This window comes from Accipiter gentilis, chromosome 1 (genome assembly GCF_929443795.1).
Source record: "Accipiter gentilis chromosome 1, bAccGen1.1, whole genome shotgun sequence".
In the NCBI taxonomy this organism is placed as follows: Eukaryota; Metazoa; Chordata; class Aves; order Accipitriformes; family Accipitridae; genus Astur; species Astur gentilis.
In genome coordinates, this window is record NC_064880.1 from 35470856 (window position 1) to 35484419 (window position 13564).

Here is a 13564-nt window from a genome sequence, read left to right on the forward strand (position 1 = left end):
TAAGGAACTTGAGAGGGAAGTAGTTTAAATGCTGGCGAAAACCTTGAAACCACTATTTCAAAATCAGCTGCTATTCTTGAGGCCAGGAAATGCCAGATATAACTTTGCTGCAGAGCAGCAGCGTTCATTGGGAAGCTATTGCTAGGCGGTGGTGAGGGTGGTGCCATGAGGGCCAATATCACAAGGGGGCAGAGGACAAAGGATCAGTCCCGCTGGATGGATTTTGGCTCCGGAGACACCCTCCCTCGGTTTTGTGGTCTCTTGCAGAGCTGGTAACTGTGCAACTTTATAGATAAAACACGTATCTCCATGGCATTCTCCGTTTCTTTCATCACACTAGAGAGGCACATCTATGATGAATTCAAACTTTCCCACTTGCATGGATATTTTCCCAATCAAATACAAATTCTTTCACATTACTTTCCCTGTGTTAGTGGTAAATTGACCAGTTTAAATATATTTTCCTCTCGCACTCCTCTCACTATTGGCTTGCTACAGAAAATTATAAAGCATTATGCACAATGAGTATTAAGCACTCCAGGAGCAACAGATCATCTACAAGACTGCAGGAGTGTAAATCACCGAGATGAAAGATTTTCTGATGCCACCTATTGCTTATGTAGTTATTACACCCCATCATTCTTGTGAATTCATCGCCTGCTAAAACCCACAACTCACATCTTGTCTTTCAGCAGCGGTTACCTTGTTTTGACCGGGGTTATCTTGATTGGGTTCTAAACCAACCAAGGTGAAAAAAAAGTAATAAATGTGGGCTCTGTTTAATGTATGTGCATATAATCAACATCAAACTTCAAGCTACCATCAGGACACAGAACAGAAAAGATCTTCTGGAGTTCTGGCCTCTGCTATTTCAGCTTTCAGGCAAGCATAGTGTTCCTCTCAAACCTAACACGAAAAGGTGGGTCTTCAGTGAGATTTGAATTCTTAAAATACTTTTTTTTTTTTTTTTTTTTCTTTCCAGCCAGGCACCTAAAGCACTGGACTCTGGATTCTACTGGCCTGTAGTTGATCTGGTTTGCTACTAACTGTTGAATACTAGAAACAAACACTGGTTGTTCAGTACAGGCCACAGTTTTATTGTGATTATATTCTACTGCTGTTACAGAAATATCAAAGTGCCATTTTTTAACGTAAAAATGCGAATGAAGTCACTGCTGGCCATTATGACTTGACTAGATGTTAGGTGTTATTTAAAGTGTTAAAAGTAAGTAATAAGCTCCTCTCAGTTTGTGTACACTAGTTCTACTGCTGTCTTTGGGAACTTGAATACATTTTCAGGGCAATATATGTTCTTGGTCAAGACAAAGAGCAGAAAGAGAAAAATTCAACCTGCGGCCTCATCCACTGTCCAAATGACATGAAAAATGAGTAAAAATACTGTAAGAATTTTATTCACTGGTGTTGAGCTGAGTCACAGAAATATTCTACTTCTCTAAATATTACGATTACAGAGAATATACGGCCGTTATTCCTTTGATTCATACCTCTGAGTACAGAGATTAAGACACTTGCTTCTGTAAATAAGCAGCACTCGCTTCCTAAGATTGATTACGTACCTGATTACGTATCACTTAATGTAGCTGAGGCTTTGTAATTAGTATACAGCCAATTCCTACGCAGCCTTCTAACTACGATTTATGTATGTATAAATGATACTTTCAGACATCATTTACGGTTGTGTAAACCCAGAACGATTCCACCGAGACGAAATGAAATTAGTCCAGAAAGGTACCCGCAGACTGCGTCCGTCCTCTGATAAATACGGAGGACGACACACGGTAACAGCGAAACCAAGGCCACACCTGAGACAAGCCCACGGGAATAAGGAAACACCTGTCTGTGTTGCGGAAGAACAGGTGGGAGGCGGTGGCTTGCCGGCTCAATATCCTGTGCTTGCGATTACAAAGAACGGTGAGCAGGTGCCGCTCTTTTTTCCCCTGTGAGTTTATTGAGAGGCCGCCGCCGCTTTGCGCTGCCCCGGAGATGCCTTCCCGGCACCGCACGGCTGCCCCAGCTCCCCCCCGCACCGCCTGGCCGAGGTGCCCCGCTGCCGGCCGCTGCCCGTTGCCCGTTGTTGCCCGTCGTTGCCCGTCGCCCGTCGCCCGTCGCCCGTCGCCCGTCGCCCGTTGCCCGTCCCGAAGGCGCGCCGTCCTGCCCGCCGTGTAGCGCAGGAGGCCCTAACTACGGCCTGAAAATAACACCCGCTTCCCCCGGGAGCCTTCCCCGGAGCAGCCGAGCAGAGGAGCGAGGCGGGGGCGGGGGGCAGGCGGGCGCTCCCCGGGCCCGACCGCGGGCGGCGGCGCCTCTCTGCGCGCCGGCGGGCCGGCTTCAGCACCGCGGCCAGCTCCGAGCGGGCGGCGCGCCCCGGCCGGGCCCCGCGGCCCCGAGCCCGCCGGCGGGCGGCGGGGCGGAGCCCGGCCCGGGGAGGCAGCCCCCGCCGCGGGGCGGCCTCGGCGCCCGCTCCGTCCCCGCCCCGGGCCGGGCGAGGGCTGCCCGCCGGAGCCCAGCCGCCCCCCGCCCCCCGCGTCCGGGGGGAGCCGGCGCGCCCTCCGCGCCGCCCTCTCGGCCCCCGAGCGGAGGCTCGCACCTGCTCGGCGCCCGGGGAGCAGGCGCCCGGCGCCGGGGGGGGGGGGGGGGGGGGGGGGATCCCCCTCCCTCGGCAGGAGGCGGGCGTGGGGCCGGGGGAAGTCCTCGTCTGGGTCACGCTGCGGGGGGAGGGGGCGATCCCTTCCATCGGGGCGGGGAAGGATGCCGAGGGCTCCGGTGGTCCCTTCCCTCTTCCCCCCCCTCCCCATCGCTCCGAATCAGCCCCCACTCGCGCCTCCCCCCCCCCCCCCCCCGACGGGGCGTGTACAAAGCTGCCTCCCTCCCTCCTTCCTTCCCTCCGTCCCTTCTTTCCTCCCGCCCTCGGCCCTGGCAGCGCCTGGGGCTCCCCGGCGGGCCACGCTCAGGGGCCGCGCAAGGGCCGGCGGTGCCGGGAGGGCGGAGAAGCTGGGGCGGCCGGAGGTGGCGGCCCCCCCCCCCCCGCCGCCAGCGCCCTCGGTCCCCGCTGCCCCCCTGCAGCCGCAGCGTGGGGGATGTGGCACGTCGCGGTGCTGCCGGGGTGTAGCTCATTCCTGATGCCGCTGTTTGTCGCTGAGTTTTGAAGAGATTTATTGGCTGGCTCTTGCTAAGCCACGCTTGAGTAATCCGAGCTGCTGCGCGCCGTGGTGAAGCCCGGAGGGGGGGAACGTCACTCCCTCTGGCAGCGGAGCAACGTTAGTCTTCCAGCCCTCTAACCATCACTACAGCGTCGGAAACTGCCGGGTCACAGCCGTTTGCTTTGGAAAATTGGCGATGTTTGGTGCTAGAGATCGATTACCCTTGTAATCTTCCCCACCACCACCACCTCCTGCTGCTTACCCCACCCCTACCCGCCCCGGACAATAGCGTCCGAGCTCCTCCAGGAGAAAAAAAAAAAAAAAAATAGAAAGCAAGGAAAGAAAGAAAGAAAGAAAGAAAGAAAAAGAAAGAAACTGGGGGATGGATCTGACTCCGATAGGAAAAGCGTGTATCTAGAAGTGGTGCAAATGGGAAGAGATTTCCGAGCTCCAGAGGACGATGATCTGTCACAAAGGGTAGCTGGCTCGGTGCTTTGGGCTGGAGCCGTGTAGGAGATCCTTGGAGAAGTCCTTGTGCACAGAAAACCGAAGACCTGTACAAACATGCCTGTTCGCAGAGGTCATGTGGCACCACAAAATACATTTTTGGGTACAATCATACGAAAATTTGAAGGGCAAAGTAAGTTCTCTCTTTCTATCTATTTTGCTACAGTAGTTTGATTCTGCTTGTGACTAAATGGACAGCAGCTCCAGACTATTTTAAGTTTGTAGCTTGGAAAGAAAACCCCAGAGGTAAGGAGGGGATCCCTGGCAGGAGTAACGTCGGGTTTGATCTAGCATACGGATTGCCGTCCTGAATTATCGGGCTTCCCCACCACCACCACCACCCCCCCCCCCCCCCCCCCCCCCGCTGTTTCAAGGAATAGTTTTTATCTGTGACTGTATCCATATTGTATCGCTATAGAAGTTATATCTTTTACCTTCTTCTGAACCGGTAAGACGGCTCTAAAAGCAGAGTGTATAATCATGCTGCCTGTGCGATGTCTAAAAAATAGGCTAGATTTATTTATTATTATGATATTGTTATTAATTATCATTGGTTTTTTCAAAATAAAGCAGAACAGCCAGACTTTGATTTAGAGGAAACAGATAAGATGCAGAGGAGTTATTAAGGGGAAAATACTCTCTTACCTTGTTGTCATGACTGCATTTTAATGTAGCTGTCAAATATTTCTGCTTTGTTTATGGAAGCCTAAAATATCTATCAAACCGGTGCAAATGCATCCTCAGGGAGAGTCTGTGAGATCTTTTCCAATGCAGCAGCTTACTACCTGTCGAGGAGGCTGAAGCTGAAGTGTTTTTCCTGGCCGAATTCTGGTTTACTGTTAACAGTGAGAAGGAACACTTGATGCTTAAAATGAATTTCATTTAGAAACAGTAGTTTTTATATATGTACATTTATTTAAATATTTAGCATAATTGCAGTATCAGTCTGGTGCAAACCCTTACAGCTAATTCCAGTTTAGATACTTCCTTACACTTAAACCCACGTTACCAATTTAATATTTATATTATTTGAGAAAAAAATTAAGATGGTGTTTGTAGTCCTAATTTATCTAAATGCTAAGTCAGTGTTGCTACTCCAGTAAAGTTTTTACGCAGTAAACTGTATATATTTTTAAGAGAATAAAGCACTACCTACTAAATAGGCAAGTGATAGTGAAAGTTCAGCATGATTGAAAGACAGTAGAAAAAGCAAGAAAGAAATCCATATTTTTCTCTCCAAGTATTTCCCTGGGTTCAATACAGGATATCATTAAAATTTTGAAGACTTGTACTGCTAACTTGGTGTCACGTAAAAAGTCTTTCATAAAGCAAGGGACCTACTAATGTGATTAAGTAAGCAGAAAATCATGTTACTAACAGTAAATGTATCAAAGCTGCACATTTATAATTACAATGGGAATAGTGTAATGGGTTATAGTGGTAAACAGAAACAAATGAAATAACAGTTGAAAACTTTTGAACCTTTTGTCAGGTGAGGGTTTGGAAAAGGATGATGGACTGAGGCACAGAACTTCAGCGGACTATGCAAAATGTTTCCAACATCACAGTCTTTGGTTTTCATGTACCTTCATGCTCTTGATTTTTTTTTTTTCTTTTTTTCTCTTTTTAACTAAGGAATATTTTCTTTTATAAATATAACTTCTAAAACAATCACAGAGGGGGAAAAAAAATTATCATGTTCTCTTCTAGATAGTTTTGTTAAGATACTGACTATAAACTTTCTGTCATTCACCTCAATGAAAATCCCTACAGAGTAGACTGAGCCGGTTGGACCTTATCCCAGGAAGCCCTTCACTTGAAGAGAGTCCCCTTCCCGAGGCCCCACTTCCCCCCAAAGAGAAGCTACTAACTTTTCAAGGACTTGCCTGGATTTATGGCTGACAGGATGGCGCTCATCCCCTGGGTTTCAGTGAAGCTACAAAAGACAAAATTTTGAAGTCAAAAGGAGTTTTGCAACAGACTTGCATAATCTGGTTTTAGTTCCTTAAAAGACAACTGTCTTCATCTGTAATGTATTCTAAATTGATTGAAGTTTCTTTAAAAGCTGTGGATCAAATTAGCTACATTAAATAACTGAAAATCTCTGCATTTCAGGCATTCCAGCGAAAAGAAGGGTTATTTAGCATCCATCCATGGAATCGACACTTTATGAAATGTTGAAAGAGTACTAAAAAATGCATCACTTTCTTTTATTGCAGATAAAAAATTCATCATTGCTAATGCTAGAGTGCAGAATTGTGCTATCATCTACTGCAATGATGGGTTCTGTGAGATGACCGGGTTCTCCAGGCCAGATGTCATGCAGAAACCTTGCACCTGTGATTTTCTTCACGGGCCAGAGACCAAAAGACATCATATTGCCCAAATTGCTCAAGCACTGCTGGGGTCAGAGGAGAGGAAAGTAGAAGTCACCTATTATCACAAAGATGGTAAAGTCTGTTTTTATTTTACGGCTTTTTGTGTGTTTGGTTATCAGTTGAGTGGTAAAAGAGGCGTGTATGATCTGCTGGCCAGACCCTTTGCTGGAGCAGTGTTGTAATTTCCCTGAAGTCCAGTGAAGCACACTTATTACACCAGTTAGGGAATCTGCCCTGAAAGTAGTGGGTGTACAGACTTTATCGCTGCACGCTGACTCTAACAGCTGAATGAAGCTGGCACTGTGTTTGCAACTGTTGAACAAAAAGTTGTCCTCTTGGTTGGTTTAAAGCAGATGTAAATCTCATAAAGTAAACAGCCCTACAACAATGGACAGATAACACAAGCGCAGAGGGGGCATCCTGTGAATCTTAACGTTTATGAACTGTTTCATCTCACAGGACGTAGGAATGGGGTATCAGTTTGAGGGGGCTTAACTCTGCCTGCCTCACACGATTGGAACCATGCCTTGATTTAAATGCAGTATTTTACTAGAAAAAGTGATAACAGAGTTAAAAGTAGCAAAAATTGGCCTATCATGAAAAAAGCATTAGCTTATACGGAAAGGGGCTAGTCTTTTTCAGAGGTGAGATACTGTGAAGTTGGAGTACCTGCGATTGAACCACAGAAGTTGCCCTAGAATTAGGTTGTCAGAATAAAAATTTTGAGATGGCTAAACTGTGAAGGGTTTCCCTGTTATTCAGTGAAGACTTAATATATGAAGAATGGCTAAATCTGCTATGCTGATGCTTTTTTCTTGTTAAGAGCATAAAAGGAATACATGACTTTAATTGCAGGTTAAAAAATGCATACATGTGAAAACTAATTATGATAACAGTCATTGGTAGGGTTTGGGTTGGTTTTTTTTAATTACTCAGGGTTCTTTACAGAAATATCCATCTTTCAAACAAATCCAAGTAATGGATAAGTGAGATGTACCTTATTCTGTCTCTTGTTGTGTACACTCTTGGGAGAGGGAAAAGGAAATTCATATTCAAATGCTGAGCTTAAATTAGTTCTGGAGAAGTGCCAGTGTGTTGTTTGCATCAATTTTAGAATCACATGCAATGTATGCTCTCGCATTTTAAAGTCACAGAGTTAAACCCTGTTCTCAATGATTCTGTTGTTATCTCGGACGGACTTAAGTAATATTATTTTTAGCTTAGGCTGGTATAATTCAGATAGGACCCGAGCCAACCATTCTACCCACCCACGCTACCAATATTTAAGCATACTCATCATATTCTCAGTAGAGTCCTTTATTCTTCGATCTGGTTCGGTGGTCTGGAGCAGATTTTGGTCGAGATTTGTTGTTGTAGCTGTGCCTTGAACATAGATTTCTCAGGAGACCTGACACCGTGTGTCTTTTACACATCTAGCCTGTGTTTGTGTTAGCTTGGCGTGTGTTAAAAATAATATTGCAAAAGGAGGATGTCATTGCTAACTTTCATAGCCACCAGCCTGGAGCACTGTTTTGAGATCTGGTTGTTTAAAAGTGCTTCTTCAGTCTCCCAAGATACTAGGAGGGAGGGAAAGGGACTTAACTGAAGTACTGCTTATCTGTCAATTACCATACATATATATTTTTCTAAAATGCTGAATTCTAGCATCATGTAACACAGCATAATCTGTTTGACGCGAGCCAAAGTAAAACAGTCTGTAAAAATTACCATATCTTTTGTAAATAGTTTTCAATTTTGAAGCACATTATAAATGAGAGTTATGGATTATTCAGTGTAAACAATCTAATGCATAAGGGTTCACTTCTGTGAATAGTTTCTTTAAATTACTAGACCATATGTTTGAAGGCTAAGGAATTTCAAAAGCTACAGACAACAGTTCTAGACAAATTTGGGTTGAATTCCTCAAAATTTTACTGGCCAAAATGTGAACAGGATTTACCATGTGCACTGTATGCACTGCTAAATTTAAACAAGTACAGGTGAATTATTTTGAATTGTAAATATAATTTAAAATACCAAGTCACTGATTGCAGGACCAAATTGACAAAATACAAGATAGGTCTGACACTGAAATGCGTAAATGTCTGACAGCTTGATCATTTGTATATACAGGCTTTTTTGTTTCATTGCACGTAATGTTCAATTTCTTTACAAAATGTGATAAAGAGATCTGAAGTTTATGTGGTATCATAAAATTGAAACTACATATATGATGGATATAATAAATGTCAGTAAACATATTCTATAGTTATTCTAAATTACTGAAAAGACCTACTTCACTTTTCATCTTCACTTCTTCACTTCTTTTTTTCAAGTTTGCAAACTTGATTTTGCTAGAGAGAGAGTATAATATATATATTTATGCTATACATAACATAGTCTGTATATTAGAACAATATACAGAATGGCGACACCTAACAAGGACTTCCTCCAGGTTCTGAAGCAAAATGACTTTAAAGAATTTTCTAAAAATCTGAGAGTTAAGTGCCTGGTTAGTGGTTTATTTTGTATTGTTTGCTGTGAGTGGCTATGGGAATATTTTAGGAGATCGATACCAGAGCAGTTAGAAGCGTAACGTTCTCCATGTGAGCAATCCAAGTTACTCCAATGAACTACCCACTGCTTGAAAGTTTGATTTGACATTATATTTCATAGCTACCTGTTGTATAATATTTAACATAATACTAAGCATATGGAGGAGAAAGATAGCTCATGAAGGTGTGAATTGCTTGAGGTTCCACCAACAGGAGTTTCTGAAGACCATATTACACAGTCCTGAATAGATGCCCAGTAAATTGCAAATAAAACCTTATTCCACATCAGATTATCGTTTACTCTACATAAGCCACTGATAATATTAAAAATGATATTAATATTTCAAAGTAAAGCAAATGTCAGCGGGATCATATATCCCCTCATTTAAAAAGCTAATCTGTCATCAGAAGTCCAGCAATGCAGATATCAGAAAGGGACTCACTCTATAACTAATGCTTTTTCTTTTTAATTCTAAATACCACCTCACATATTTTTAAAATGTCACAGCTTTAAAGTTCAACGTAAAAGGAAATTCTTGCACTAGAAAAATGGTATTGCATACACACTGGGAATTAGCATTCTGATGTTCTCTACCGGTCTATAGTCCACTTTTCTAGGTGAAAGAAAGTGCAAGATTTTGAGTTTTAAATATCCTGTTGATGCAAGACTGAATGCTGCTGGTTGTTCACTACTTCAGCCTTTAGACCAGATCACACGCTTGGAGAAAAGGGGACAGAAGGATGGGAAAAATTTCGTAGCAGGTTGATTTTCAGAAAAGGGCAGTTGCTTGAATCTACACTGCCTTAAAACACAGCAGACAGAAGGTACAGTGGTCAAAGGAGAATGCAAATTTGATGTATCACGGTTTTATAAACATGGTACCTAGACTGAGCATGTTTCCCTTTTCACTGTGCAGCGTGGGGAGGGTGCAGCGGAGAGGGGGAGAATACTTGTGATGGCTTTGTGTAATTGTTTAGGTGGCACGGAGGTGGGATGCCAGCATTACTTACGCACCCAGCAGGCTCTCTCCCAACCACATCGGTGCTCTACCTTCGCAGAAGTTTTTCACGTTTGCAGCTAAAAGCCTTACTAGCTCCTCTTGCAGTATTTGTATCAGAATAAGATTGTTAATATAGCCTACATTTGGGTTTAATTTCTCCTCACTCCTTTTTCCTTTTAGAAAGGTGTTTACAGAGTCCAGGCAAAGTTCTAGTCCTCTGTCCGGTTGGAGTAGTGCCACAGTAGGTGATTATATAGTTATCAAAATAATTAGTTACTACTGAGAAAAATGGTTAATGGGAACAGATGGACGCCAAAACTAAGGGTCCAAATTTATAGGTTCTCATCACACAAGGAGCTCCACAAACGTCACTGGATGTACTCATGGGATTAAAGACTCAGTAAATTTATTTTTTAATGTAAATATCCCTTTTTAAAAAGAACAGTAAATAAATACAGACAAATCACAAGAACTATTATTTTGAAACAGATTTCTTTTTTAAAGTCTTGCCCATTAGGCATTAACATCTGCTTAATTAAAAAATTATACTCTGATACCAAAGTAGCAGTATAGTATATTCCTCACTATATCATAACTTCATTTTCACAAATCTTATAGCTATATAATCTGTATTATTGTTGAAGGTAAGATATTGTTTATACAGAATATCAATTCTTATTTTAATAGAGTTATTTGAGTTGAAAATGTTTGACAGCTCCTCCTTCAAGGACTCCATTTTGCAGTTTAAGTCATTATTGCATAAATCGTTCTTGACAGATGTAAAATATTGCTTGAGGTGGTAAAGCTGTAAAGCTTTTGACATAAAAAGTATAATTATTTTGGGATTGAGAATGGATATATGATAATCAGAAAGGATTGTATCACACTAAATACTTTTTACTTCTTACTCTATGCTTTGTGGACAACAGCGGGCTATATCTAAGCTTAGAGAGTATGCCTGTTAAAAGGGAGGTAAGGAGATCATTTCAGCTTACCCTATCCACATCAGATATTCTAGGGATAAGAAGCACTACAGAAGAGTATAGGTTTCAGTAAAGATAAGATTAAGCAATTCTTTTCAGAGCGTTTACAACCCTCAAAAATTACTTGCTACTTACCCAGTTGAAGAAATGTAATTTGCTACAGTTGACTGCAAATTAAACAAATCTGTGTTTTCAAAACACATTAAGATTCCAAACTAATATTTTTAAGGCCTTTTAGGCTCTTTTTTTGAGGATAAGAAAATTTTTAAAAAAAGTGCAAACATACTGACAAAATAAAGTGAAAATGGTATTAAGTGTTCTTAAATAGAAAGATCGGGGGCTTCATTTAGAAGGTCATCCTCTAGACTTCAGTCAGCATAAGTGTTTTATCACCTGTTTGTGTTCTATAAATGCTGTGAACCTACCAATCAATTTAAAGTACAACTGAAAAGAAAGACTTTTGCATGTGTATCAGGTCCCCTTAGACTAGCTCTAACATGGGGGTCAGCAAGTACAGTCTTGACTGTAGTTTCAGTGCCTTAACCAGAGCTGATGAGAAAGGTCAGTGAATCAAGTCACTGTCTAATACCCTGCTGCTGTAGGAGTTCTTGGTTTAAGAAATACTATCTGACTTGATGAAGAAACTGTTACACCCCAACAAAAAGCTGTCCAAAAACCCTGTCTTAATGCAAGGCTTTTCCAAACATCCTTAAAAAAAGCCAATTTGGATCAAATCCAGAATGTTAGTGAAGGTGTTCAACTATTGGAAATGGATGACCTTCTCTTATGTCTGTAGTGTAATAGTACAGACATATCTGGTGTAACCCTACCTCAGGTTTTGATATTTGTCCTAAGAGACAAGACTGTCCCTTGTCCCATTCCGTATTGCTGGTTTTGCAACAGGGAGCACCATCCACAGTGAGCCGATACCTTATTGATCAGGATATCTCATTTACCCATCGCCGTTCAGTAATGGCTCCTGTGCCTGCCCAGAACTGTGGGTCACTTCTTACTCACATTTTACATGGGATACCTAATGATTATGATAAAGCAGCTCTCAGATATACTAAGTAGGTTTATTTGTGGGCCGATTCCTACTATATTCCACTATATTTTTCAATTCCTTGGCTTTCCAATATATTCTTTTCTCTTCTCAGGTTAAGATGAATTTATGTTCAGTAAGAAGGGGGTTTTTATAAAAGATCATTTTTTCCCATGCATGTATTCCTGCCAGTGAGAGACAGTATCTGAATAAAAAGGAACAAGAGTTAAAGCACCTTTAAAATTATTCTCTTTGTCAGTGTTTAGGGTCAGAAAGGTATGATTAGATATATCTAATTTTAACAAATAATGAAGAACACAATTGCTATTATTATAGCTACTGCATCTTTAACAGAAAAAAAGAATCTTACTCAGTTTGGAAAAATCCCTTCTGACAGTTTTAAGTCCTTCCATGGCACAAATAAAAAACCTGCAGGCTAGTGGATCAGGAGGAGTCTTTCATTTCAGTACAGAGTCCAGAGGGAACGGTTCTGCCTCTGGACTTCCATAGTACAGTTTTACAGCAGGATTCAGAAAGCCACAGGGTCAACTTATACTGAGCAAGGGACCCAAATTTCCCTTGCTTGAGCTACAAAGCATCAGTGAGTGCTGACCTTCCAAGATGGAGTCCCACAGTGGTAAGAAAGGTGTCACATTCTGGAGTCAAATGGCACTAGAAAGTTACAATATGATACACATACTCAAAATCATGGTTTCTCTAAGCTGTTTTGAATGATAATATCCTATGGAGAAGAGTTTCCTCTTTTAATTAGGCATTGCCTGACAAAGTTTTTGTCTGCTTTGAATATGCTCCTTTCAGTTTCAGTGCAAGCTATTTTGGTTTTGGGTCATGAGACAAAAAGAACAGAAGCTGTCAGTCTGGTTTTTTGGTGTGGTTTCACGTGATTTTCTAGTGTCCTTTTTCCGTCTTCAGTGTGCATCCTTTCTAATGTTACATTCTGATGAGAGTTATTCCATACTCCTAATTTGCGTTACCGATTCATTCTTTCTCTTCTCCACCAAATTGGCCCATATATCAAAAAGAGATGCACAGAGCAAATCAGACATCATACCTTGCTATAGACGTGGGGGAAGAGCAACTGCTTTTCTAATAGCAGCCTTCTGCATACTTGGTATTATACAAACTTCAGAACCTCACACTTTGAATAGTACCAATGTTGACATTGGTGCTGTTCTCTCTGGTTTGAAGCAATGAAAAGAGAATAGTAGTGTGGGTTAGATTTTATCTTGGTGGTTTCAAGTCCAGTTTTAAAGTGTTCCCTACATATTTGACTTAGTGTATGACTCAGTCTATGTACTAGACAGTCAATATTCTTCACAGCTTCCCAGCTAAGCGTGGAAAAAGATTAATCAAGCAGTATAGGATTCAGAGTAGCAAGACCAAGCTGACTATGGAAATTGCCAACTCACTCTGGAAACTGTGTATCTCAAACACAGTCAGAACTGTAGCTGTGAACCTAGTAGATCGAGGCAGAGCAGATGCATGACAATAACAGTGGCATAATGTGGCTCTGTAGTTACAGCTGGTTTCATGTAGTCTACACCTCTAAAAGTTCACATCTCTGAGCTGAGACGTATTGATATAACAATTTTGTATAGCTTGAACTTTTTAGTGTAGTTTACTGGTTTGTTTTAAAGGAAATAACACACATATTTGAATTATTTCTTCAAAACAAAAGTTTCATTTGAAAAGCAGAATTACAGCCATAACTAGTCACAAAATGCTTTTTGACCTCCAACATTTCCATAGATATCCTATTTTAAGCTCCCTCACAAACTTTCTGGTACAATATAGCCTTTTTGTTTCTATTCTTCTTACTTATTTAATTCTGTAACCACAGCGAAGTCTCATCAGTAAAGATTACCATAAAGGATACCAAAATTCAATCTGAAAAAAAGTCAAAGTAAACAGTGTAA

The 13564-nt window shown here is 41.9% G+C and overlaps 1 protein-coding gene across 4 annotated transcripts in view; it reads left to right on the forward strand.

The window, feature by feature from the left end:
• The first annotated feature begins 3531 nt into the window (after positions 1 to 3531).
• Positions 3532 to 13564, forward strand: part of KCNH7 (potassium voltage-gated channel subfamily H member 7) — a 244840-nt gene continuing 234807 nt past the window's right edge. For all 4 annotated transcript variants that reach the window (XM_049827251.1, XM_049827171.1, XM_049827343.1 and 1 more), the window contains exons 1-2: positions 3532 to 3801; positions 5888 to 6118. In XM_049827251.1, the coding sequence (XP_049683208.1) occupies positions 3726 to 3801; positions 5888 to 6118 (307 nt within the window). In that variant the 5' untranslated portion in view covers positions 3532 to 3725. The remainder of the gene's footprint in view (positions 3802 to 5887; positions 6119 to 13564) is intronic.